Source organism: Hypanus sabinus, chromosome 6, assembly GCF_030144855.1.
Source record: "Hypanus sabinus isolate sHypSab1 chromosome 6, sHypSab1.hap1, whole genome shotgun sequence".
NCBI lineage: Eukaryota > Metazoa > Chordata > Chondrichthyes > Myliobatiformes > Dasyatidae > Hypanus > Hypanus sabinus.
The window spans coordinates 163,829,085-163,855,393 of NC_082711.1; the positions used below are offsets into that span (position 1 = coordinate 163,829,085).

General features: G+C 39.4%; 1 protein-coding gene across 1 annotated transcript in view; it reads right to left on the reverse strand.

The window, feature by feature from the left end:
- The window catches only part of LOC132396034 (carboxypeptidase D-like), a 66,724-nt gene extending 45,483 nt beyond the window's left edge, over positions 1-21,241 (reverse strand). The window contains exons 1-2 of the mRNA XM_059973348.1: positions 20,315-21,241; positions 15,238-15,504 (exon numbers count right to left, since the gene is read on the reverse strand). Coding sequence (XP_059829331.1) covers positions 15,238-15,504; positions 20,315-20,936 — 889 coding nt within the window. The 5' untranslated portion in view covers positions 20,937-21,241. The remainder of the gene's footprint in view (positions 1-15,237; positions 15,505-20,314) is intronic.
- Between the last annotated feature and the right edge of the window lie 5,068 nt (positions 21,242-26,309).

The window sequence follows — 26,309 nt, forward strand, 5'->3', positions numbered from 1 at the left end:
TACATTTTGTATTTTAATTGGTAAAGTTTTGTTGATCAAAATTGCAACTCCCCTCGCTTTTGAATTAAATGAAGCTGCTATAACATTTCCGACCCAATCTCTCTTTAATTTCTGATGTTCTATCTCTGTTAAATGTGTTTCTTATATAAAAGCTATATCTATTTTCATTTTCTTAATATATGTTAAAATTATTTTTCTTTTCACCAGTCCATTAACATTAAAATTTTAAAAATTCAGTAAATTAGTCATTATTTTTACTCCAGTCTATAATAATATATATTTCAACTCTCATAGTATCTTGGAGAATTATTTTAAAATGAGGAAGTAAAAGAAGAACAACAGGAAAAGATTGGAGGTGGAAGATATTCTGGAGACATAAGAGAAGATTTGGTGCAAATAATGCATGAATTAAAAGAATGAAAAACATTAAAAATAATAAAAGATATTAAAAATATAAAGACTATGTTTGATAAAATGGTAAAAAGAACAGGAGAAAACAGACAAGAAAGTTAAAAAGCTGGAAGAAATAATGGGAGTCACTATTGATAGAGTGAATAAAATGGAAGATAATATTCTTGCCTGGACATCAGAAAGAAAACGACTGTTGGAAAAAATAGACGTGCTTGAAAATTTTAGTAGACAAAATATTAAAATTGTTGGTCTTAAAGAAGGGATAGAGGGAGAGGAACCAATAAAATTTTTTCAAAAATGGATCCTGGAAAATTTGGAAATGGAAGAGGGAACCCAGTTGATTGAAATCGAAAGGGTCCACAGAGCCTTAAGACCAAAATCTCAACTGGATAAAAACCCATGACCAATCTTGATAAAATGCTTAAGATATCAAGATAAAGATCCTGAAGGCAGCTGGCCAATGTGCCAGAAAGAGAAATACGCCATTGATGATAGAAGGGAAAGCAGTTCTTTCCTATCCTGGTACAAGTTATGACCTTTTTAACCCAGCAAAAATTTTTTTTTATGGGAAAAGGGTTATAAATTTATATTGCGCAACCGGCAACACTGATAATTTTTTTGGATGACGGAAAAAGAAGATTTTTTTTTACTGATCAAGAGAATGTAATTGAGAGGAAAAATAAATCAGTGATGATCGAACGGCAGAGCAAACTCAATAGGCCAAACAGCCCAATTCTGTCATCCTATGTCTTACAGAGTTATGGGATTAAGGCAAACTAAGTGACTGAGCAATGGCATGGCAGGCGCAACACAGTATGGACAACAATGAGGTTATTCATTCGCTACAAGTAACAGAAAAGCACTTCTTAAAAAATTGTGAGAAATTAGGTAGAAAGTGTTTAAAAATATTTAAAAGGAACCTAGATGGTACTCAGATTAATGAAACTCAATATGCGTGTATACCAAATGACTAGGAAAGCAAATTGTATGCTTGATTATATACAGACCAAATGACATCTTACTCCAATTATACAGTGCTCTTTTAGGCCACTCCTGATGTCCAATTATTTGTTCTATTGCTCAACTCCCAAAATAAAGTCCAGCTGATCCAAAACAAAACCATCAAGAATTTGCCCATCTGCCTTGCCTACGTGCATTAGTTTCTGGATTCCATATCTAAAATTTGAAAGTATGCTAATCATGGCTTTGTTTATCCAAATTTGTACTTATCCATTGCACTGCTCATCGATGATTAACCAAGGTACATTATTTTCTCCCAAACTCTTGCTTCCTTTTAATCTGATCAGGGTCACTGAGTATTGTTTGTCCTGCTCAAATGTAAAAACAACTCACACTGATGCATACATGCTTCTTGCATCTTCCTTCACCACTCTAGTGTCCCTCTATGTCACTGTGAATATGCTATTCAAATTGAAATCAAGTGGGCTGCATTCAAAAGGCAGTCTGAATTCATGTCAGACTCGTTATTTTTAAGATCGGGACATTTATATATTGTCATTTACATTATTCTATCATTTACCCCCCAAATAGAATTCCAGGAAGAATCAAATGTGAAAATAGTTTTGCGAATTACTTTCAAGGGATTAACCAATTAAAAATTGAACACTTCAATACAACTACAGGTATACCTATTTTAAAATTTACATACAGTATCACCCTGTAGGAATGATCTTATATACTTGCAGGGACAATGAAGCTTTAATTTATGAAGCCCAGAAAGTATTCATTTAGCCCTATTTCATTGTTGGTGGCTTGATGCCTTCATTGACCAACCCTCAAAAGGGGCGACAAATTAAATGCACAGATTTAAAAACAAGAATTATGATCACATCAGGCAAAAAAAGTCATTAAAATTGTTTGGATATTAAGTGCCTTATTTCATGCCTCCTCATGGGATGTTCTATGTTGATACATCAATAGATTCATGAAAATTGGCCATGTAGTTTAGACCATATGGTATAGGAACAGAATTAGGTCATTTGGCCCACTGAATGATGAAGCAGGCACAAATATAACTGATTATTTTTCCTCAACAATATTTCCCTGCCTTCTCCCTGTACGCCTTAAGCCCCTAATCAATTAAGAACCTATCAAAAATATAAGATTTTGCTGATGCTGTAAATCCAGAGTAATGCATACAAAATGCTGGAGAAACTCAGCAGGTCAGGCAGCATCTATGAAAAAGAATAGTACCCAATGTTTCAGGCTAAGACTGGAAAGGAAGGGGGAAAGATAAGGTGTGGGGAGTGGAAGTAGTACGTTAGAGGTGATAGGTGAAGAACACAAGGTCAGAGAGCAGCAGAGATCACAGATAGGGAGCAATAAGAGAGGTTGTCACTGAACTCCCATTGAAGGGAAGACTTACACACCCCCAGGGTAGGCATACTCGAAGAGACTTAGCAATGGAGTAGCAAATCATACAAGAGAACCTATCAATCTCTTACTTGGACTTCAATGCCTGCTGAAGCAACATATTTAGCAGATTTACTTAAGAAATTCCCTTTATTCCTAAGCTCATAAACACTAAAGTAAATGTACTCTCTATGTCCACCCTATCCAGGCCTTCTAGACATATAATATTAACTGCTAGAATAATACATGAATTTAAAGTAATCACTTTTTTAAAATATCTTTGGTACTCGAGGTTAATGGTACAGCCAACTTGTCTCATCCTTAACTGGCATTGGGAAGATGCTGACAGGCTGTTGAACCATTGCAGGTATTCTGGTGAAGAAATTCATTGGACCTACCAGGATGTGACTTGATCAGTCTCTTATTCAGTGCAGGGGACAGGTCATTATTTCATGCTGAACTAAGCTTGCAGTTACTGGAATAGTTGAAATTCAAAGATCAGTGGACAATCATCAGGTCACAATGTGGTCAGCTTCCATCTCACTATCATTACCCATCAGTGCATAAGCCTTTGCTCATTTTTTGCCAAAATCCTGTTTTTATCTTTGTTATCTTTTCACATGACTATTTCAATCTTCTAATCATCTCATATTTGCACCCTTATACATAGTTTAGGGAAAGAGTCGCAGAGATCAGGCCGGAGGCAGAGAGGACAAGGCAAATAGTAACACAGCTAAAAATAACAAAAAGAATATGTAAAAGGCCCGAGATGAAATATGGAAAATTTTGTAGATCTGAATGTCTAAAGAAATTTATAAAGGCAATGGGGATGAGGCCTTAAAGCGATATGAAAGTTTAAAATCCTTGTTTGCTCATTGAATTCACATAAATTAAACATCCACAAAATTATTATTTAGCCTATTACTAAATACCAAATATTTATTCAATTTAAAATTTTGTCACTTACTTTCTGTTATTCTTAAATTGAAAATTTACCATTTGAAGAATTAGTGAGAGAATATCATGAACTATTCAGAAGGTGGAACTGAAGGGTGCACCAGAGGTACCATCAACAGACAGAGCAGTTAGCAGAGAACTGTGGTTGCATAACTGCCTGTCAATTTTTCATGATACTGTCAGTACTGAGCTTACTGCATGTCACCCTGCCTAATACAAAGAAAGCTCAAAGAAAATGAGATAGATTGTTTTGAGCAAACATCTTCTTTACCTTCCCTTAACATACAAAGTTTTAACATAGTTTTGCCTTCTGTCATTTCCATGTGCAAGTTAGGAAACACCAAGATCACTTTTTTTTTAAAACGGCAAAGAAAACTATGTTGTGATTAAGTCTTCTTTAACAATATTACCAGTAATCCAAACCTGCCCATCAATGGCAGTAAGAAAGAAAAACCTATTATGTGACATATATAAATGAATTGAGTTGTTTATACAGCCTCTCTATAATGCACATCTTGTACAAGTTTCAAGAGCAATAACAACCCGGCCCTCGTGCTCATAATACACTTTAAAAAGCTGAGAGATATGAAGCAAGCAGCCATTGTTGCTATGGCTGAATACCCTTTAGCAAAGTGAAATTTTAGTCAGACCTCTACCAACGTCTATAAAAATTTGAAAACCCTCTTCAAGAAGAAAAAAAATCACATGGTGTTCACAGTAACTAAAAGCAAAAATTGTTGGAGATTGCCTGACAAGGTAAATGGGGTTAATGCACAGCAGTGTAACTGAATATCTTCAGAACCCTGGTACTGTATTTCCAATTAACTTAGTGAAAACATAATCCCTGTGACTTCAGGAAGAATTAAAAAAAAACAAAACAGGATAACAGAAACAAAAACAATCGCAGAAGGCAAACTGAAATTAATTTTACAACTAGCTCTCGTTTATCCAGTGTTTATGCAACAGAATTTTCAGGTAGCTATTAATAATTGGACTTTGTTTTTATGAAAACAATCTCCTGGGTATCAACATCTCTGAGGATCTCTGCTGGGCCCTATACATCGATGCAATCAGGAAAGTGGCACACCTACTTCATTTGGTGCTTGAAGAGATTTTGTATGGCACCAAACACACATGTAACTTCTAGATGCATGACGCAGAGCAGTCCGAATGATTGCATCACAGACTACTAGGAGGGTTCTACCTCACAGGACGGTATGGAGGCTCCACTGCATGAAGCTGCAGGGGGTTCTAGACTCAGCAAGTTCCATCACAGGTATAGTCCTTCCCACTAGTGAGATGTTTACGAAGCAATAGCTCTAGACAGCACCACCCCTCACCATCTGAGACCTGCCTTCTTCTCGTTATCATCACCAGAACAGTGGTACAGGAGCCTGAAGACCCACATTCAATTACTTTCAAAAACTACCTCACTATTCCAATTTTTTTTGCATTTTTATAATGTGACAATATTATATCATTGCACTGTACTGCTGCTGCAAAACAACAAACTTATAAGACAATGATAATAAACCTGAATCAGAAGCATTGAACTTCATATTTATTAAGCAACACAAGAATGAAAGGACATTGATGTTTATACACAAGGACAGTGTAGTCATAGGCTCATCAGTAGCAACATCCTCTTTGAAGATTTGGCACTTCATGTGATAGAGCACAATCATTTGATTTATTTTTGATGGGCATTTGGCTTTAAACTAGAATTACAGGATTAAACAAGTCTTAAAGGGCAAGTAGATGACACAGTTTGTCAATTTATTGAAATGTTTATAACATACAGTTGACCCTCCTTATCTGTGGGGGATTGGTTCTGAGACACTCCTCGCGCAGGTGCTCAAGTCCCTTATTTAACCTGTCTCCGTGTGGTGGACTTTTGGACCCAGCAGAGCTCCGGACCTTATTTCCTATGTTTCAGCGCGGTAGACTTTAGGACCCGGCAGAGCTCGGGACCCGCCGCCTGTGGCTGCTGCTCTTTCTGTTGACAGAAAGTGATCACGATTGAAAATAAAGTGGAAATAATAAAGCCATCAGAAAGAGGTGAAATGCCATCAGTCATTGCAAAAGTGTTAGGTTACAGTCGGTCAACGATCAGAACAATTTTAAAGGATAAAGTGAGAATAATGGAGCCCTACCCTGATGAAAGAAACAATTATTACTAAGCAACGCAGTGGTTTAATTACTGAAATACATACATTTCTTAAGAGTCTTATATGCATAGAAAAGTAAAATATATACTATATACTAAGACAAATGTTTGACTGACGCTGAATAATACTGGATGTACCCGCTCAAACAACAAGTGCTGGAGAGAGAACTTCCATTTTTTAAATTCCCAATCTGCGGTAACCTATCCACATCCTCTCATATACTTTAAATCATCTCTAGTTTACTTATATCTAACACAATGTAAATAGTTGTTATACTGTATTATTTAGGGAATAATAACAAGAAAGAACAGCCTGTACATGCTCAAGCAACAAGTGCTTGAGAGAGAACTTCCAGGTTTTCCCAATCCGTGGTCGGCTGAATCGGTGCGTGTGGAACCCGCGGATAAGGAGGGCTGACTGTACAGTCATGTTTTGAACAATTCTCATGTAACCAGCACATTCACGCAATCACCATCTAGTATTGCTGAGAGTCTATGTGCATAAAATGAAAAAAGTGACTTGCATTTATAACAGAACTTTCACAATTTCATGACTCAGGTTTTTTTTTAATCCTCACCATAGCCAATTATTTTTTTTAAATTGCAGCCTCAGATGGGGAAACCCAACAAACCAAAGTCAAGACTTCTGGGAACTTGGCTTCTTTGACTATCAGTTGCCAATAAAGGGGTCTGAAGTCACACCCAAAAGATGGCAACTCCTAAGCCACTGCACACTTTATGTGTTAACTTACACTCTGTATGCTGTTCTCTTTAGTGGACTTGAATCTATAACCTAATCATTCAGAAACATCAGATACCACCAAAAATAACCCAATTATTGACAGTAATATTAAAGAAAAGGAAAATCTGCATCACAAATGAACTGTTGAAAATTGGCAACAGTTCAAAGATAAACAAAGAGAAAAAGTAAAATGACATTTTTAAACATTCAAAAGTCTGCTGATGCTGGAAATCCAAAGCAAAGCACACAAACTGCAGAAGGAACTCAGCAGGCCTGGCAGCATCTATGAAGTGAATAAGCAGTTGACATTTTGGGCCAAGACTCTTCTTCAGGACTGAAAAGGAAGGGAGAAGAACCTTTCCTGGGAGAAGGGCAAGGAGGATATTAGAAGGTGATAGATGAAGCCAAATGGGTGGGAAAGATACAGAGTTGGAGAGGAAGAGATCTGATAGGAGAGCAAAGTGGATCACAGGAAAAAAAGACCCAGGGGAGGTGATAGGCAAGTGAGGAGAGGTAGGGGGCCAGAGTGGGCAATATTTCTCTCAACCAGAAGGAGAAATCGATATTCATGTCATCAGGTTGGAGGCTACTCGGATGGAATACAAGGTGTTGCTCTTCTACCCTGAGGGTGGCCTCATCTTAGCACAAGAGGCGGCCATGGACTGACACATCAGGGAGGTGCGAATATGCTCAACAAAGTAGTCCCCCAATTTAAAACGAATCTCAGCAATACAGTGGAGGCTGCACTGGGAGTGCCAGTCATGATAGGCAATTCCAGAAGATTCACGGGTGAAGCGTTGCCTCATCAGGAAAGACGGTCTGGGGCTATGAATGGAAATAATGGAGGAGCTGTAGCACTTATACCACTTGAAGGGATAAGTCCCAGGAGGGAGATTAGTTGGGAGGGATGAATGAACAAAGGAATTATGGAGGGAGTGATCCCTGTGGAAAGCAGAGAGTGGGGAGGGGTAGGATCCCTTTGGAGATGGCAGAAGTTGCAGAGGATGACGTGTTAGATGCAGGGGCTCATGAGGTGGTACTCAATGACAGGTGGAACTATTACTATTAAGGTGATGGGAAGATGGGGTGGGTGTGGATATTAGGGAAATAGAGGAGATACAGGTGAGGGAAGGGGAACCCTTTTCTTTGAAGACTGTAAAAGAAAGCCACATCCTGGGTACAGACATGGTGATGGCAAAGGAGATGAGAAAAGGGAATAGCTTTTTTTTTTTACAGGGGATAGGGTGAGAAGAGGTATAGTCAAAATAACAGTGGGAATGGGTAGATTTACAAAAGATGTCAGTTGACAGGTTGCCTCCAGAGATAGAGACAAAGACATCCAGAAAGGGAGGGAGGTGCCAGAAATGGACCAAGTGAATTTAAGGGCAGGGTAGAAATAGAGACAAAGTTGATTAAATTAATGAACTTAGCATTGGTGCATGTAGCAGCACCAACGCAGTCATCAATATAGCTGAAGAGTTGGGGATCATTACCGGGAAGGCTGGGAAGATGGACTGTTCTATGTAGCTAACAAAGAGGCAGGTATAGCTGGGACCCAGGCAAATGACTAGCTCTGCCAATGAAGGAGGATAGTGGAGGGGAATTGGTTGCTTCTTTTATTGAAAATGTTAAAAATGACATTTTTTCCTTCCTCCTTCCCTTCCCCCATAGCTAAATGAAAGAATGTAAATACAGACATTGAAGAAAACACATAGAACATCATTTTTCTCCTCTTCGTTCTGGTGGTTGGCTCAGTTTTCAAATATTACTACAACCCTATTATGTTTCCCAGAATTAAAACAAGAAAGCTACTCTAACCAGAATACTTACCACACTTACAGGATATCCTGCAAATGCTGTGTACACATAAAATTCGGTGCAACTCACCTTCAAATATAAGCCTTTTACCTTCCGAAATTTTGTAAATATTTTAAATTTCTGAAGAAAGCTTAATTTAAATATTACGTTGGGTTTCTGATAATGAACTATATACAAAGCAGAATGAAAATACACTTCAGACAAGCAGAAACATCTTTTACAAAGGCTGTGTCAGCTCTTCCATGTTACCTGTCAAGAGCTTTAAAATCATTTTTAAGGTGTTGCTATTATAGTTAAAGATTGGAGATCAACACCATTGGAATCAATGGGCATAGATTCCAAATTACATTCTGGCCAGGAAAACTTGAACTCATTTACACAGATGAGCATATACAAAATCAATCAGAATCAGGTTTATTATCACCGGCATGTAACGTGAGATTTGTTAACTTAGCAGCAGCAGTTCAATGCAATACATAATCTAGCAGAGTGAAAAAACTATTAAATAAAGCAAAACTTTATAATTTAACAGTACACAAGCATGTACAGTTGCAAGAAAATGTTTGTGAACCCTTTGCAGATACCTGGTTTTCTGCATTAATCACTCATAAAATGTGATCTGATTTTCACCCGAGCCACAATAATAAGGCAACACAGTCTACCTAAACTAATAACACACAAATAATTCTACTTCTTATCAGTACTGAGTACATCATTTAAACGACCACAGTCTGGGTTCAAAAGAGTATGTGAATCTCTGGGGTAATGCCTTCTATAAAAGCTATTTGGAGCCAGGTGTTCCAATCAATGAAATGAGCATGGAAGTGTGGGTTGTAGAGCTGCCCTATCCTATGTTCCACAAGACTTTTGGGACAATGCTCTGTGGACAGATGAGAAAAAAAGCCAAACTTTTTGGCAGAAATACACACCGCTACGGTTGGAGGAAAAAGGGCACTACACACCAACAAAAAAACCGCATCCCAACTGGAAGCATGGTGGAAGGAGCTAACTAAAATAAATTGACAATATAGTTTCAATGATCTAAGGTACTAGAAACTGAACTGATTGCAAATATTTATTTTACAAGACTCAGACAGAATTGCATCAGTTCCTGTCTGCATATGAATCATAATCCTAAACTTGAAACAAACTGAAAGGGCAAAAGAAAACAATGTGCCACTTAGTTCTTAAGTTGCTGTGTTTTAAAAACAAAATATTCCTGTAAACCTTAGTCAGTGACATCTCATTCTGAATGCTATCATAATTTGAAATACAAAACAAGTTTGAGATCTGTACCCAAAAATGTACAAATCTCATGATACATTGTAAAATTCAAGTGGAACTTTCTAAAAACCATTTGCCTTTTCGATGAGATGAATGTCTAGAAATAGAGCAGAGATTATGAAACTGTCTAGCACTCAGGTAGAGACATTTGTACAAGGCTAGATTTATATTTTCACCATAGAAAACATATGTACTTTTTAATCATCTGATAATTACTGTGAAATTATATCTTTTAAGTGTGCCTTTTACCTACTAAATACATGATAATTTAGCCTTGCAGAGGCGAGTATTAATAATATGCTGTTCACTCACAAAAATTAACTGGAAAATCAGACTAATATTTAATCATGAATTCTCAACACAACAGGGTCTGGCTCTTAATAGTTAATTTGCTCATCCACTCATTATCAATTTTCTAATTCTCTACTTCCATTAGTTCTGAAGTAAAACTCCACAAGGTCAAAAATTTACTGGCTAATTAAAAAATGCACAAGGTATGTAAACTACAAAGTGTTGTTTTCTTAATGACTGGTTAAACTACCTATGCAAGGAATTATCCCTTGGTTCTCCTCCAAATGTACGTGAGACAATTGATCAGATGGTAACAGAATTAAATTTAAAAAGAAAACTATTCTTTGTCCTCCATCCCTAACCAATAATTGAGTGCTAATAAATTCCTCCATTTCCACAAAGGAAGATTCTAACAGTCCTATACAGACGGATTAGTTACATCAACTAACTCTCTTATACCCTTCACAAATTGGAAGTCCATTGGCCCATTGAGTCTATTACAGCTATTCTCGTTTGATTCTCCTAGGGTCTGCCTACAACTCGTCTGATTTACTGTGCAGACCCTCCAAAGGTCATTCAGGTTATGGAAATTCAACCTTACAGAATTCACAAATCACCAGCTAAATATTTGCAATACAGAATAAGATTCAATCTTATTGAACTTTTGTGGAAAGCTAGAAATCATGATTTTTCCTCTTGACATATGTACAAATGACATGGCTTGGCGCTATAGAAAATTGCAAAACAGCCAGCGTTTAAGAAAATGAATGGTAGTTCATCAAGATGGAATAATATAGCACCTACATGATGAAAATTTGACAGCTGTCTCACTTGACAAAAACTACTTATTGAAACATACACAGCAGAATCATGCCTCACTTGTACCAGGAGTTACTGCAACCAATCCAGTATTAAAAAATACTTCTATAAAACAGCAAAAACCCAAACTTAACAAACTTAACAGGAGTCCAAATGGAAAAATCAGAAAACCTGTAAATTAAGGTCAAAATTTCAAGCATTTTATAGCTATCAAGTTTTAAAACTAAAAATCACAGTGTTTATCTACTGGCCACATTTCAGTTATGCAGACATAACTTTCAAATAAAGAAATCATTCCATGGAAAAAAAAATTCTATTATTAAAGCCATTCCTTTTCAATGATTCCTGCTGGCAGAAAAAGTATTTTACACTTTACTGGCAATTGCATTAGCTTGGATTTTTGGTGAAATAACAACTAATTACACAATGCATTCAGATGAAGAGTAAACTGGAATTTGTAGGTTAGTAATTAATTCTATATGTGTGAAGACAAAAAAACTGCAAATGATAGAATCTGGAACAAAAAAAATAAAGCAAAATGCTGGAATGCAGCTCAAACAGCATTCACGGAGGCAAAAGATACATGTTCATGCTTCGAGCTGAGACCCAGTATCAGGATTGAAATGGTTCAGGATAGATTGTCAGTCTTTAGCAGCAAAAGGTGGGAGAGGCTGGTAGATGACAGGTGCAATCAAATGGGGAGGGGCGGTGGAAGGAAGAAAGTGAAAGGAAAACAAAGGAAGAAATCTAGGTGAACATGTGTAGGGAAAAGGATGACCAAAAATGTAAAATCCAATGTTTCAACTACTGTGTTTAAAGCTACCTGCGTGGAATAGGAAATAGTGTTCTTCCTGTTTGTGTTTGGCATCTCCCTAGCAATGGACAAGGCTGCAGACAACCACACTTGTGTGGGAGTGAGGAGAGTTAAACCTTGAGATGGTCAGTGTGCGCGAAGCACAGGCACTCCATAAATGCTCCTACACAACGTTTATTCACTGTGTACAGAGAACAAGGTTGGAAGGAGTGCAGCTATCTCTGCCTCACTTAAAACGACTTGCATGGTGGTGGGTTTGGTGGTGAAGGGAAAAGTCTCTCAGGCTTCCTACAGTTGAAAGGGAACATGCCACAGGATGGGGAGGGCTGGGCCAGAAAAGTCCAGGAACTCACAAGGTGGGTGGTCTCTGCTGAAAATAAAACACAGGGAAGAGGGAAAGTTGTGATTTGTGGTGGAGTTGTGTAGCAGCTGACATAAATGGCAAAGAATGATTATGGTGATTGTTCAGTCTGGTAGAATGAAAGTCAAGGACCACAGGAACTGAAAGGGGTAGGGGAATTGAGAAGAGACAATGGGAATTGCAGGAAATGTGCAAGGATGCCATCAGTTATGGCAGAGGGGAAGTCACATTTCTGGAAGATAATATCAACTCCGGAGCAGAAGGCCAGATCTTGAGAACATACAAAGCAGGAATAGGGAAATGGGAAAAAAAGGGGATGCCATCCTTGCAAGAGGCATGGTAGCAAGAGGTATAGTCAAGACAGCTGTGAGAATCTAAGCATTTATAGACGTTAATGGTAAGTTAGTTTCCTCAGATGCAGAGAGAGAGAGTGCCAAAAAGGGAAGTATTAAGTTATTTGCAAATGACTCCTGTGCAAATGTCTAAACAGAGGCCAGGAATTTAAGGAGAAATGGGATAAGCTCAAAGGAGATGTGTAGGTAAAGTTTTTGTTTAAATACTGAGTGGCGAGTGCCTGGAATGTGCCGTCTGAGGTGCTGGTAAAGGCAAATACAATAGGAATGTTCAACAGGCTCTTAGACAGGTGCTTTTAAAGGATATAAACTTTGTCTGGGCAGAAGTGAATAGTTTAGCTGGGCACTTGATTACTGATTTCACTAATTTAGTTCAACACTCCGGGGTGAAGTGCCTGCTACTATGCTATTCTAAAAGTTGTCCACACCTTGCTGCCTCATAAATCTTACATCCAAACATAACAGGAAAGAGCATCTATAAACACTGGCACTCAACCAGTATTTTTCTGCAGTTTTCTCCTCTCCAAGAGTAATAATGGCTTGGAATACCATAGGAAAAAGCAGTCCTTGAATGTCATCTAATCTTTACCCATTCTTGTTGTGCAAGCTCAATGTCCAAACAAATACAAGCGTGACGGTAATACACATGCACTGTGAACACATATCCAAGTTTTATTAAATGAAAATTTAAATTGCCCCCCTCAACCTTCTTGTCTGAGGCTCACTCTTTCTGTTTGGTACAAGCATGGCATTTTTTTGTTGAGGCATAAAAGAGCCAGTACTAAACAATGGCTTACATCACAGCAGATATCAATAGATGGACTCCATTATGGAGCCACATAGGTACAGCATGAAAATATGCTCTCCAGCCCATTGACTGCACCAACTATAAGACATGAACGTTTTATTCTAGTCCTGTGCTAGCCTGAGACACGAGAGATTCTGCAAGATGCTGGAAATCTTGAGCAATGCACACAAAATACTGGAGGAACCCAAGATCAGGCAGCATATATGGGGGGAAATTATGGATCCTGCCTCCTTCCTTCCCAGTCCTGATGAAGGGTTTCAGCCCGAAACATGCGTTTGTTTCCTTCCATACATGTTGCCTGACCTACTGAGCTTCTCCAATATTTTGTACGTTTTGCTAGCCCTTTTTATTCTCACCACATGCCCACCATTAATGGTTCTCAAAGTCCAACTCTACGTCCCTGTTGTGAGAGGTGGAAATGAATAAGGCTGGCCAACAGGGCTCTGCAGAAGCTGTGAAGTCCAATCCCCTGTACAGTGGATACAATGGATTGCAGAACCGTTGATGTACTCCAACCGTACCATTGACTTCACAGGATCATGGAGACAGGAGGTCATTGATAGCCTATGCTCCAATGGGAGCTAAGAATCCAAGTACATACCCATCAAGTTCTTCACAATTTCTACCCCTCACCCAGAATATAGAGGCAATATATTGATAACCATACATTTTTGGGATGTGGGGGGAAAAAACCTAAGCACCTAACAGGAAACCCATATAGTTAATAGGAAAACTGTATATGGGCAATATAGGAGGCCAGATCAAACCTGAGTCACCAGAAAAATGATAAAGCAGTTCTACTAGATGCTCCCCTGTACCTATTCCCTGTATCTATTCATTGATTAGGGAATAGGAAATATATTAAAACTGTACATCGTATAATTATAAGTAAATAGTATTTTGCTAAATGCTTTATTTCTATAATGAATTGTTTTGTTTTTATACAATTACAAGTTTCCTTCAATCACATTAGAACTATAAGCTACATTATTCATTGCTCAACTCACCTTTTCTTTCTTTTTCAATCTTTTTGTTATTGTTATTAATATCAACAAAATAAAATTGATACATAGATAATGGGATTACAAACATACACATTTCAACTGAACATGAGAGAATACATAAGCAATGATTACAGTATAAATGAGTATTCCCAAATCATGGGCGATACAATATACAAATAAACAAGGCAAACCTAGGTATATCATAGTATATATTTTTTTAAAAAAAGAAGAAAAAGAAAAAAATTATGCAAAAGAAAACTAATCTAATAATAAAGAAAAACAACAAAAAAGGAAAAAAGAAAAAATGGAAAAAAAGGGTTGTTTATAATATCTCACAAAAATACAAAATCATCAGTGTCATCAACTCCGATCCTCTCAACATATATAAAATCGAAACTGGAAAAACAAATAGGCTTGGAACAGGGTCATATTATATCATATGATAATATTGAATAAATGGTCTCCATATCTTTTCAAATTTGATAGAAGTATCAAATACAACACTTCTAATTTTTTCTAAATTTAGACATAACATTGTTTGAGAAAGCAAATGAAATATGGTAGGAGGATTAATTTCTTTCCAATTCAACAAAATAGATCTTCTAGCCATTAATGTAAGAAATGCAATCATTCGACAGGTGGAAGAAGATAAATGAAGTGAGTCCATCATTGGTAAGCCAAAAATTGCCGTAATAGGATGTGGTTGTAAATCAATGTTCAATACCGCAGAAATAATATCAAAAATATCTTTCCAATATTTCTTCAAAAGCGGACACGACCAGAACATACGAGTTAAAAATGCTATCTCAGAATGACAACTGTCACAAATAGGATTTATATAGGAATAACAACGAGCCAATTTATCCTTGGACATATGAGCCCTGTGCACAACTTTAAACTGTATTAATGAATGTTTAGCACATATAGATCATGTATTAACTAATTGAAGAATTTTATCCCAATTCTCAATAGGGATAGTAAGGTTAAGTTCTTTTTCCCAATCATTTTTAGTCTTATAAAAGGGCTTCAACTCACCTTCTACATCATACCACATGGCTCCATTGGTGATTCCATCAGGAAAGGTTTCATCCTGAGTGCTAGAAGAGTCTCTGCTGCAGTGTGGTCTGCCAGTTCTCATCACTGGATGCCTTGCAGCATAAGTCTTGGCCAGGTACTTAAATACCTCATCATCTGGAGACTTACTGTAGTACCCCGAAACTACGTGATCTTTAGAATCATCGTAAGGATAACTGGCAACAACACTTCCACCGTGAAGATTCCCAGAAATCACAAATTTGTTTTCTACAGGAAAATAACAAATTAAAAAATTAGTGTTAAACAATGAAAAAATAAACTTTAAACTCACAAATGCATTACACCAGTGAAATATTAAGTTGCATTACACTACATTAAGATCAAGATTTAACATCGAACTTTTTGTTAATCTGTTTCTAAAGAGAGATGATTTCTTTAGAGATACAGATCCTCTCCTGATTATGAACACCCAACTTAGAGACAGCTTATACGTGTGAATGAGCGCTTGGGAGACTGACAGGATGGATTTGCTAGCTGCGGGCATCTTCTGCCATGTGAGAACTTGGATTGCTGCAGTACCATCGCAACTTGCAGAGAAATTTGAATGGTCGAGTTAATTGTCCTGGTTTAAATGTGCATTGCCTTTTGTTGCCTTACGTTTTAATCTAAATATATTACCAGTAGCTCCATTTCCAACTTGCAAAACATTCAGGTTACGAATGGTTCTTAGGAATGTAATAATTTGGAAAATACCTGTAGTACAATGCAGACAATGTCCAGAGAGTACAATAAAGAGCAAGAATTTTGAGAATGGTAAATTATAATTAAAATGGAAAACCCTGAATCACACTAACAAACACTTAACAGCTCTTCTATACTTATTCACCTCAAAAGTAAGATTTAGAGATATACCATGAAAAAAATTTGAAAATTTTTCAGCAGTAATTGCAACTGGATTAATTATAAACTAAAAACCTACTAATCAACTAATCATTGAAGCCCTTGTGATCAAAGAGAGTGTGTAATCTAACCTTGACATTCAATGTTTGTTCACTATTAAGTTCTTTCTGATATTGCTTTCCCTCATTACCAAGATGCACTTACGTATTGAAAAATATCTGAAGGGTAAAAAGACAATAGATCAATCAACCAGTCCAATCTGGAGATAGCAAAAAAATGCATGAGTAATTTGGAAAGCACTGAGAAAGGGATGGGAATGGAAGTAGGTAGTCTTTGTGATGAAATAGATTTGGGTTTGAAACTTAGCTCTCAGACTCTGTGTAAAGAGAAGCCTGCATGGATATCTTAAGAAATAGGAAGAGTGTCGGTGGTTACCGGAAGCCAGCAAGAAACATGGTTGAGATGGAAAAGAAATCAGCCACAATCAAATGGCGAAAGAGACTCGATGGGCCAAATAGCCCAATTCTTCTGTGTCTTATGGATGCGAGGCATGAAAAGCAGTATTTCACTGTATCTCAGTACATGGACATGTAACAATAATAAACCAATTGCCATCAACATGCCAGGAGTCACCATTAACCAGAAATGCAAGTGGACCAGTCATTATACTAATGGGATTGCTACCCAATAGCCAAAGCATTTCCACGGTGTTGTGCTTTAATCAGTACAATAGGATACTCTACACTTGTCTGGAAGAACGCAACTCCAGCAGCACAATTTCTATATCTAGAATATCGTCTGCTTATTTGGCCCCTCATCCATCACCCTGAACATTGTTACACTAAATGACTGCAGTTCCTACTTACATAAAGCATGTGACTATTTGCCTGGACCACTCCTAAACTCACAACCTTTACCACAAGATTTTCTCCTGGAACACCACCAGGTTCCTCACCAAACACATAGCACCAAGACTTAGGAGCATATGACTAGTTCTTCATTGTTACTGCATCTACACGCTGATACATGTTACTCAAAAGCACCAGGTAGTAACTGGCACCAGCAGCTCAAGAAGAGTTGCTAACTACAGCGGTAGCAAGGGCAATTAAGGATGGGTAATAAATACAGGCCCAGCTATCCACATCCATGCCATGTAAATAAATGAAAGGTACAGAAACCTTCATAATCACTTGCATGGTAACAGCAAATAAATTAATCAGCCCACACAATACTTGATACATGTTGTTAATTAAAAACATGGCCAATAAAATATTTACAAGAATGCACAAAGAAAATAAGAGAAAGTAATCCATCTGTGTTTTATTTATTCTTTCTTTAGTCCTTCTGAAGAGATGGATACCCAAAGTACGATAGATGTATTAGTTAAACCTTTGCTTGTGAGCTCAAGTAGAGAGTGCTGGCAGACAGCAAGTCAAGCCAAGCCAAATTAGGTACTCCGCCAACATTGCTAGGTAGTACTCTCTACTAGAGCAGCATTAAATCAACAGAGTCAACTTTTCCACATTTTACCAATTAGAGCATCTTTACTATTACTCACCAAGGACTGTTCACCGACTGCAACCAATCGAGTCCAGCTACTTTAGCTGTATTTACACAAGAACAGTAGTAGGCCATGCAATCCTGGGCACGTTTTACCACTCAATTAAGTCATTGACAATCAATACTCAGGTCTAGTCTACCATCTGCAATTACAGCAATTTGAAATAGCTGGAAATAACTAAACTCCATGCTACTTACCTTCCCCGATGTTATGTTAAAAAAATTACAAATGTACAAAAAGCAGAAACTTATCCAAAGACTCAAAATCAGAATGAACTGGTGTAAGTAATGAGTTTGATCTGGGGACATGGGACACTTTCAACATAATGTCCTTTCTCGCTTGCTCCCCCCATTAGTAAACAACTTTTTTTGTAATTTAATGTGGTTATCTACACAAATATTCTATTTTTAATATTATTTGGCCTAATCCCACCAGATTCCTATGTTTCCTATGGTGGGGGGGGGGGGGGGGGGAGGAGGAGGGAATCCAAGACCAGAAGACACAGCTTCAGAATAAGGGCTGTTCTTTTAGAAAAGAGGAGGAGGAACTACTTCTACCAGAGAGTGGTGAATCTGTGGAATTTGTTGCCACCGGACGCTCTGGAGGCAACATTGAGCATACCTAAGACAGAGGTTGATAGATTCTTGATTAGTTAGGGTATGAAGGGACTTGGAGAGAAGCAGGAGATTGGGGTCGTGAGGGAAAATGCATCAACTATGATGGAATGACAGCGCAGACTCAATTGGCCAAATGGCTTAATTCTGCTCCTATATCTTAAGATCTTATTTAATTTCCTTCATTTCAATACTGTAGTTTAACATCGCATGGCATCCTCCACCATGTCACAAGGTTATTGCCAATTTCTGCTGGTCCTCATTTTTGCTAATAACCTCCTGCAGAAAGTAAACCAAATGGGTTTTTTTTTAAACATCTGTCTAAGCATTCAATGATACTTCCTCATTTGCCTGTTAGTTTATGAACAGTTTCAGTTCCAACAGAAGAAATCCAAAAAGCAAAGGCCATTACACTCCCCCCACCTTTTTCATTCAATAACATCACAGGTGTTCAGTGACATCAACTCTATCGCCCACCCAATCCTCATCACTTACTCCCTCAATTTTTTTTAAAATCCACTAATAATGGCTAGAAGATTCATAACCAACTTCCTTTCCATTGATATTTTTATTTGTATGTACATTAGCATCTGAAATACTTTGCACCCACGGTTTTGAGCCTTTTTAAAAAATTTATTGAGATCGAGCAGAGAAAGGCCCTTCTTGCCACCTTGCCCCGCAACCCCCTGCTTTAATCCTAGCCTAATCATGAAACAATTCATAAAGACCAACTAACCTGACCGTGGGAGGAAACATACGCAGTCACAGGGAGAACGTACAAACTCCTTACAGGCTGAGGTGGGATTGAAACCAGGTCAACTATACTGTAAAGCACTGTATGCTATCGCACTGCCATTTTAATTCTTCTTATGTGTTTCTCTGCTCCCTACAAGTGATATTTTTCCAGTCTGCTGCATTTCTGCTTGCTTTGCAATGAGCTCAAGTTTCTTCAGTTAACATGATACCACCTCTTACCATATTGGTTATTGTTGCTTGGTTGCACAATTGAAACACCGAGTGCACCGCATTAACCTGCTTTCAATCAGCGAGGCATTGCTAAATAGTTAGGGTGGTTTATAATGAGTCACATATTCCCTCTTCCAGGTGACTGAAAGTAGTGCAGCATTCACAGACCGCACAAGTGTCTCTCAACTTCAAATACATTGATACTCTTCTATCCAGTTTCCACATTTCCAAATATTTCAGTTTTGCTTTCTAATGTGCAAACCACTTTTTTGATTAGTAGGTAGAAATGATACGTTTTACTAGGGACACAGAAGTCAGTTAACAGCTGGTGTTTTTTTGGGGGGGAAAAACTGTGTTTGCAATAGATGGGGCATTAATCGACACTGTGAGCAGGCAAGATTCTCAATTTAGTTCCCACCATTCAACGTTCCTTTATCTTAATTACATACCGCCCTAAGACAGCCAAGATCTGAACGAGAAACATCAAGTTTCTGAATTATACAGATTGCGCTACTTGCCCCTGCAGGTAATATACCGTCTAAAAGCACGCTAAAGAGTTGGTTTACACCGATAACAGTGGAAGCTGATGACCTACTTCTAATTCAAAGGTATCTAGATAAAGGAAAAACAGCGAGTTTTGTTACTAATTAGCGCCAATGTCATTAAGCATTGCGACTACATGGACAAGCCCGTGCCGTGAACTCCTGCCGGGAGACTTGCACCTTTCATTTGTCCGATATTTGAATTGCGCACCTACCTCATCAGCAATTGGCGCACTATACAGGGTATGAGCGTCTGCAAACCTGTCACTAGTTGAACTCTGTTTTGGAACTCGAGTTGGACGTTTGCCCGTTCAGTAAAATAATAGCTGTGCGATCCTATCATTCATCGTTTCATTGTACAACTTGGCATCGAACTACGTGCTGATGGCACTTTTGTGAAGCGCTCTATATACGTTTACACATGCTCATATAACTGCCGATAAAGAGATGACGCCCCGAGATTTAAAGTGGGGTTGGGTTTAACCCGCAGATACCTTTAATCCACTTCTCCATGGCCACCACTTCAGGCACTTCTGCCCTGTTCACAGGCATCCCGTTCACTTTCACCCGGGAGAACTGATCCAAGAAGCACCGGTTGAGGTCTTTGTTCATGGCGTTGTTCCTACCGCGTTCATCACCGTCGCAATCGCCTTCCTCCGACTTCTCGAAGCCGTCCGGGTTGAGACTGGGCAGGATGTAGATATCGGTGGTGTTGACCAGGCGGTCGACCCGCTCGTCGTGACCGTAACTCTGCAGCAGGTGCTGGGTCAGGTACAGCAACACCTGGCGGGACACCGTCTCGTCGCCGTGCATATTGCCGACGTACTTAAACTTGGGCTTGCCCGGCACTTCCACGCCCGGCGTCGTAGAGATCTCCATGACCCACAACGAACGGTTCTCGATGCTCTGGCCAATGCTGAAGAGCCTGGCGTGAGCACCGTAAGCCTGGGCCAAGTCCTTCAGCAGCTTGGTCATTTCCTCGTAGTGGTAGTACCTCGACGTGTCGATGCTGTTCTCCCGCTTGGCCAAGTGAGCGGCCCCGTCAACCCACCACAAAGCCACGGCGCACAGAGTCACCAGACTCGCCCTCGGCGTCCGCCACCCTCCGCTCGCCATGTTTGCGTCCGCCTGTGCCGATCAACCCAACTCGCTGCTTTTCCCCCGCCCCCGTCAAAACCTGCCCCGCTGATCGACAGCTCTGCCGACCAAACAGCTGGCCGGGTTGGGTTGTGTTCGCACAGACACGCCCCCCGCCTCTCCAGGCACCGATCAATCGAACTCGCCGGGCCGCCGCTCCGCCCTGATTGACAGCACAGCTGACCAAACACCTCCCCGCAGGTCAGATTAGGTTGCGTTCGCATGGAGCCGGCTTCCAGATATGACGTCTTTCTCTCGCTTCCAATGGGAGGGACGCTTTCAAATTTTGCACTATTTTTCCCCCCAAGCTTTAGTTTTTCGCTCTTGATTTTCCCCATGGCCTGGCAGCTGCCCAGTATGTATGTCCACATGGACTAAATCTACAAGCTTGGGAGGTAATGCAGATGTTGTAAATCTGAAATATTAATAAAAGATGCTGGATCTATATTTCTCGAGCTGCTCTGCACTTTCTCTGGGTCTGCCACACTTCATTCTGTTTTACTTATGATCTGTCTGGCACGCAAACAAAAGCTTTTCACAATATCTCAGTACATATGACAATAATAAACTATATACTCAGTAGTACTGAGACAGAGACACTCGCAATATATAACCATTTCTGATGAATAGTCAATCACCAGAAATATTAACTGCTTATCTCTTCGTGGTTTCTACCTGATATGTACAGCCTTTTTTTGTTTTAATCAGACTTTCGCTTATTTTTTTTCTCTCCATTTTAATAGTTATGTAGAAACTTGCATCCTTAATTTATTCCAGTTCTAATACAAAGTAACTTTTCTCGTTCAGTTGATACTGTTTGATCTGCTGAGTTTGCTCTGGGGAGCAAGTGGCAGGATGTACTCTGGCATGACAGGACCTATGCAAAAGACTCATTTGGGAAGAGTGATTTGTGAGATACAGCACAGAAATGGACACTTAGCCCACTAGATCTGCATTGATCATCAACCACCCTGCTTTTGCAAGTATCATATGTTAATCCCATTTTTATTATGATAAAATAGGCCAACATCAGTATGGTTTCCTTAAGAAAATTCTTGCCTGACAAATCTTGCCTTCTTCATTGAAGAACTAGCAAGCAGGATAGACAATGGTTGATGTTCTGTACTTGGATTTTCAGAAGGCCTTTGACAAGTTGAGAGCCCATGGTATTACAGACAAAATAGTAACATGGATAGAAGTTTGGCTGACTGACAGGAGGTAAAGAGTGGGAATAAAGGGAGCCTTCTCTAGCTGGTTGCTGGTGTTTCACAGGGGGTCTGTGTTTGGACATGAATTGATGGCTTTGTGGCCAGGTTTCTAGGCGATACGAAGATAGGTGATGGGCAGTTAGTTTTGAGGAAAGAGGTAGGCTACAGAAGGACTTGGATTGGGAGAATCAGCAAAGAAGTTGCAGATGGAATATTGTGTCGGGAAGTCTACGGTCATGAACTTGGTAGAAGAAATAAAAGCATAGACTATTTTCCAAATGGAGAGACAATTCAAAAGTCTGAGTAGAAAAGGGACTTCGGAGTTTTTGTGAAGAATTTTCTAAGGGTTCACTTGCAAGCTAAATTGGTGGTGAGGAAAGCAAATACAATGTTTGCTGTCATTTTGAGAGGATTGGAATATAAAAGCAACAGTGTAATGTTGAGGTTCTATAAGGCACTGGTGAGGCCTCAATTGGAATATTGTGAGCAGTTTTGGGCCTCTTATCTAAGAAATGATGTGCTGACTTCGGAGTGGGGTCAAGGAGGTTCATGAAAATGAATCTGGAATTGAAATGAGCAATGGCTCTGGACCTGTACTCACTGGATTCAGAAGAATGAGGGGGGAATCTCATTGAAACCTTTCAAATGATTAAAGGCCTCAACAGAGTGGATATGGAGAGGATGTTTCCGATGGTGGGGGAGTCTAAGATCAGAGGATACAGCCTCCAAATAGAGAGACGTCCATTTAGAACGGAAATGAGGAGGAATATCTTTAGCCAGAGGGTGATGAATCTGTAGAATTCATTGCTACAGGTGGCTGTGGAGGCCAAATCACTGGGTATATTTAAGAGGGAGCTTGATAGATTCTTGATTGATAAGGGCATGAAGGGATTCAGGGAGAGGGCAGGAGACTGGGGCTGAAAGGGAAATAGATCAGCCATGTTGAAATGGTGGAGCGGACCTAATAGGCCAAATGGCCTAATTTGGACTTCAATTTGGGTATCATCTGTTTGTGTTCTCATGAACTGGATGGGTTAACTCCAGGTGCTCCTAGGTTAAATACTGGGTATTTACAGCTCATTGGCCCAGAAGGGTCTGTACTATGCAATATCTCTAAATAAATAAATAAACATAGATAATATTTAAGATTGATGACTTTTTAAATTGGAAGTGGAATATGCCGAGGATGTAAAAGGCTTTAACCAAATCCAGAAAGAGGAAATTGTGAGTGGAAAAGAGAAAATAAGTTCTGAGCTCGAAACGGTAAAAACAATGAACTCTCAGACATCAGTCAACATTTGTAGGGAGAGAAAGAGTTAATGCTTCACAAGAACTAGTTATCAATTCTGGCAAGTGATCATCACCTTAAATGTTAATACTGTTTCTCTCTCCAGTGATGTTGCTTGACTTGCTGAGTACTTCCAGCATTCTTTGATTTTATGTCATAAAGTCAGAGGGTCATGGGCCACTGTAGCACAGGAGCAGACCCTTTGGCCCATCTAGTTTATGCTAAGCTATTATTTTTCCTAGTCCATTCCACCCACACCTGGATCATAGCCCTCCATCCCTACTCATTGATGTATCTATCCAAGCTTCTCTTAAATGATGAGATCAAACCTGCATATGCCACTTCCACTAGCAGAATGTTCCACACACTTACCACCCTCTGAGTGAAGAGCTCTCTCTCTCTCTCTCTCTCTCCCCGTCTTGTTTTACGGCGGTTGGCACTCAGCTTAATGGTGCATTACCGCCTCCTTCTGCTCCAGAGTATGCAATAGACTCACATTTAAATCCCTTCACCCAATCACATACACACACCCTAACCTACACTTTATCCTCCCCATCCTAGTACCCTGGTGAGGGCAGATAGTGAAGAGCTTCTCCTCCTGTTCCCCTTAAACATTTCACCTGCCACCGTTAACTAATGAACAATCATGCTTGAATTCAAATTTTAGGCATCTACAACATTTCCTTTTGAAAATCCTCTGATGAGATGGAAGTAGTGCTACTTAACAATTGATCATTTTAATGGGGCATAGCAAAATAAAACAGGTGTTCTAAAGAAATTTAAATAGAAATAGGAAAATAATTACCAAATCCTGCTGCCATGGAAATAAAGGGAGTGGTTACAATTGAAAGATGTTTATTGTAACATGAACAAAGTCACCAGAGAGACTCAGATGGTAGATATGAAAAGTGATCTTCTTATTTAACAAAATCAGATACTTCAGGCATCATTTTGGAGACTCTTTTGGAGCAAGAGGTTGGCCTGGCCCAATACTGCATGATATTTTATATGCTAAAGATCAACGGACAATTCAGGCTAAAGTCAAAGGACCTATATTACAGACACCCAAATATACACAAGTAATAAATTTAAATCAGCACTGTCTATACTTCCAATTAGTCTGGTTTGTAGTTGTTAGGAACTCATTGTTCAGAGCTGCGTTTTAGATTTAATCCACAATTCATTCTTGAATCTAAAGGCTAGTGGCCGAAGTCAGTTAAAGTCATTTGCTACGTGTGCTAACCCCGAAAATCACTCTAATAATGTTCTTCCATTGTTAAGTGCTACATAAAATGGCTGTGATCCTCAAGCCGCCATTGAGTGTCAAGTCAGGTCTATTGTCATTTATCTATATACATGTCTACTGTCAAATGAGACAACATTTCTCTGGTCCAGGGTGTGGTGAACTACATATACCTGACTGGACACGCCCCCTGCTGACTGCTCCTGTGGCTCCTCCCACAGACCCCAAGAAACTTCGCCACATGGGGTCTCTTTTTAAAACAAAGGGGGGGGGGGGTTGAATGTGGTGAACTACATATACCTGTCTGGACACACCCCCTGCTGACTGCTCCTGTGGCTCCTCCCACAGACCTCTGAATAAAGGCGATTGAGGTCTGAGCCCAGCCTCTCTGTCTCCAGGATGTACTATTGTGGTCAACCACTGCTTGTTCCTTCTTCCAGTCAATAAAAGTCAATACCTCGCCTTTACGTCTCAGAGTGAGTTATTGATGGTGCATCTCAGGGTGTATGGCACAGTGGTACATATAACACACAATAACTTAGGAAAGTAAGGATAAAATATACAGATGAATTACACTTAAATAAATAAAGAGCATAAATTACATATTGTAAGGTAAAGAACAGATTAGCCAGTGACACTTCATGAACCAGTGACAATTGGAATGTGACGCAGCAGGGAGTTCAGAAGCCTAATGACCTGAGGGAAGAAACTGTGGGAGGTGAAGGACAGAGTTAGTCAGGCAGCAGAAGGTCATGACTGGCTCTGCCTCCGCTAACAAACACAAATTAAACTGTGGCTCCTCAACAACACAGACAAAAGGCTGGGGGATCTCAGCAGGCCAGGCAGCATCGATGGAGAAGAGTACAGTCGACAATTCAGACCAAGATCCAGCAGCCACCCATTTTAATTCCACTTCTCATTCCCATTCCGACATGCCTCCTCTACTGTCACAATGAAGCCACACTCAGGTTGGAGGAACAACACCTTGTATTCTGTCTGGGTAGCCTCCAACCTGATGGCATGAACATCAATTTCTTGAACTTCCGGTAATGCCACCCCCTCCCCTCACCATTACCCATCCCCTTTTCCCTCTCTTACCTTATCTCCTTACTTGCCTATGGTGCTCCTCCCTCCTTTCTTCCCTCTATGGCCTTCTGTTCTCTCCTATCAGATTCCCCCTTCTGCAACCCTGTATCTCTTCCACCAATCAACTTCCCAGCTCTTTACTTACCCCCCTCCCTTCTGGTTTCACCTATCACTTTGTGTTTATTCCTCCCGTCCCTCCACTTCCGTATTTTGACTCCTCATCTTTTTACCCAGTCCTGATGAAGGGTCTCGGCCCGATTCATTGGCTGCACTCATTTCCATAGACGCTGCCTGGCCTGCTGCGTTCCCCTAGCATTCTGTGTGTTTTGTTTGGATTCCAGCGTCTGCAGATTTTCTCTTGCTGTGGATCCTCAAGACTTCCTGCTGGGAGACAGAGAGGTAGAGAAACAACTTGTCCATGGTTAATGGGATAGAAGAAATAAAGCAGAATGTGAAAATTTAGAAGTAAGCATGGTGCTTAGGGCCACTACAATTATAAATTCTCAATGATTTTATGAACATACCTA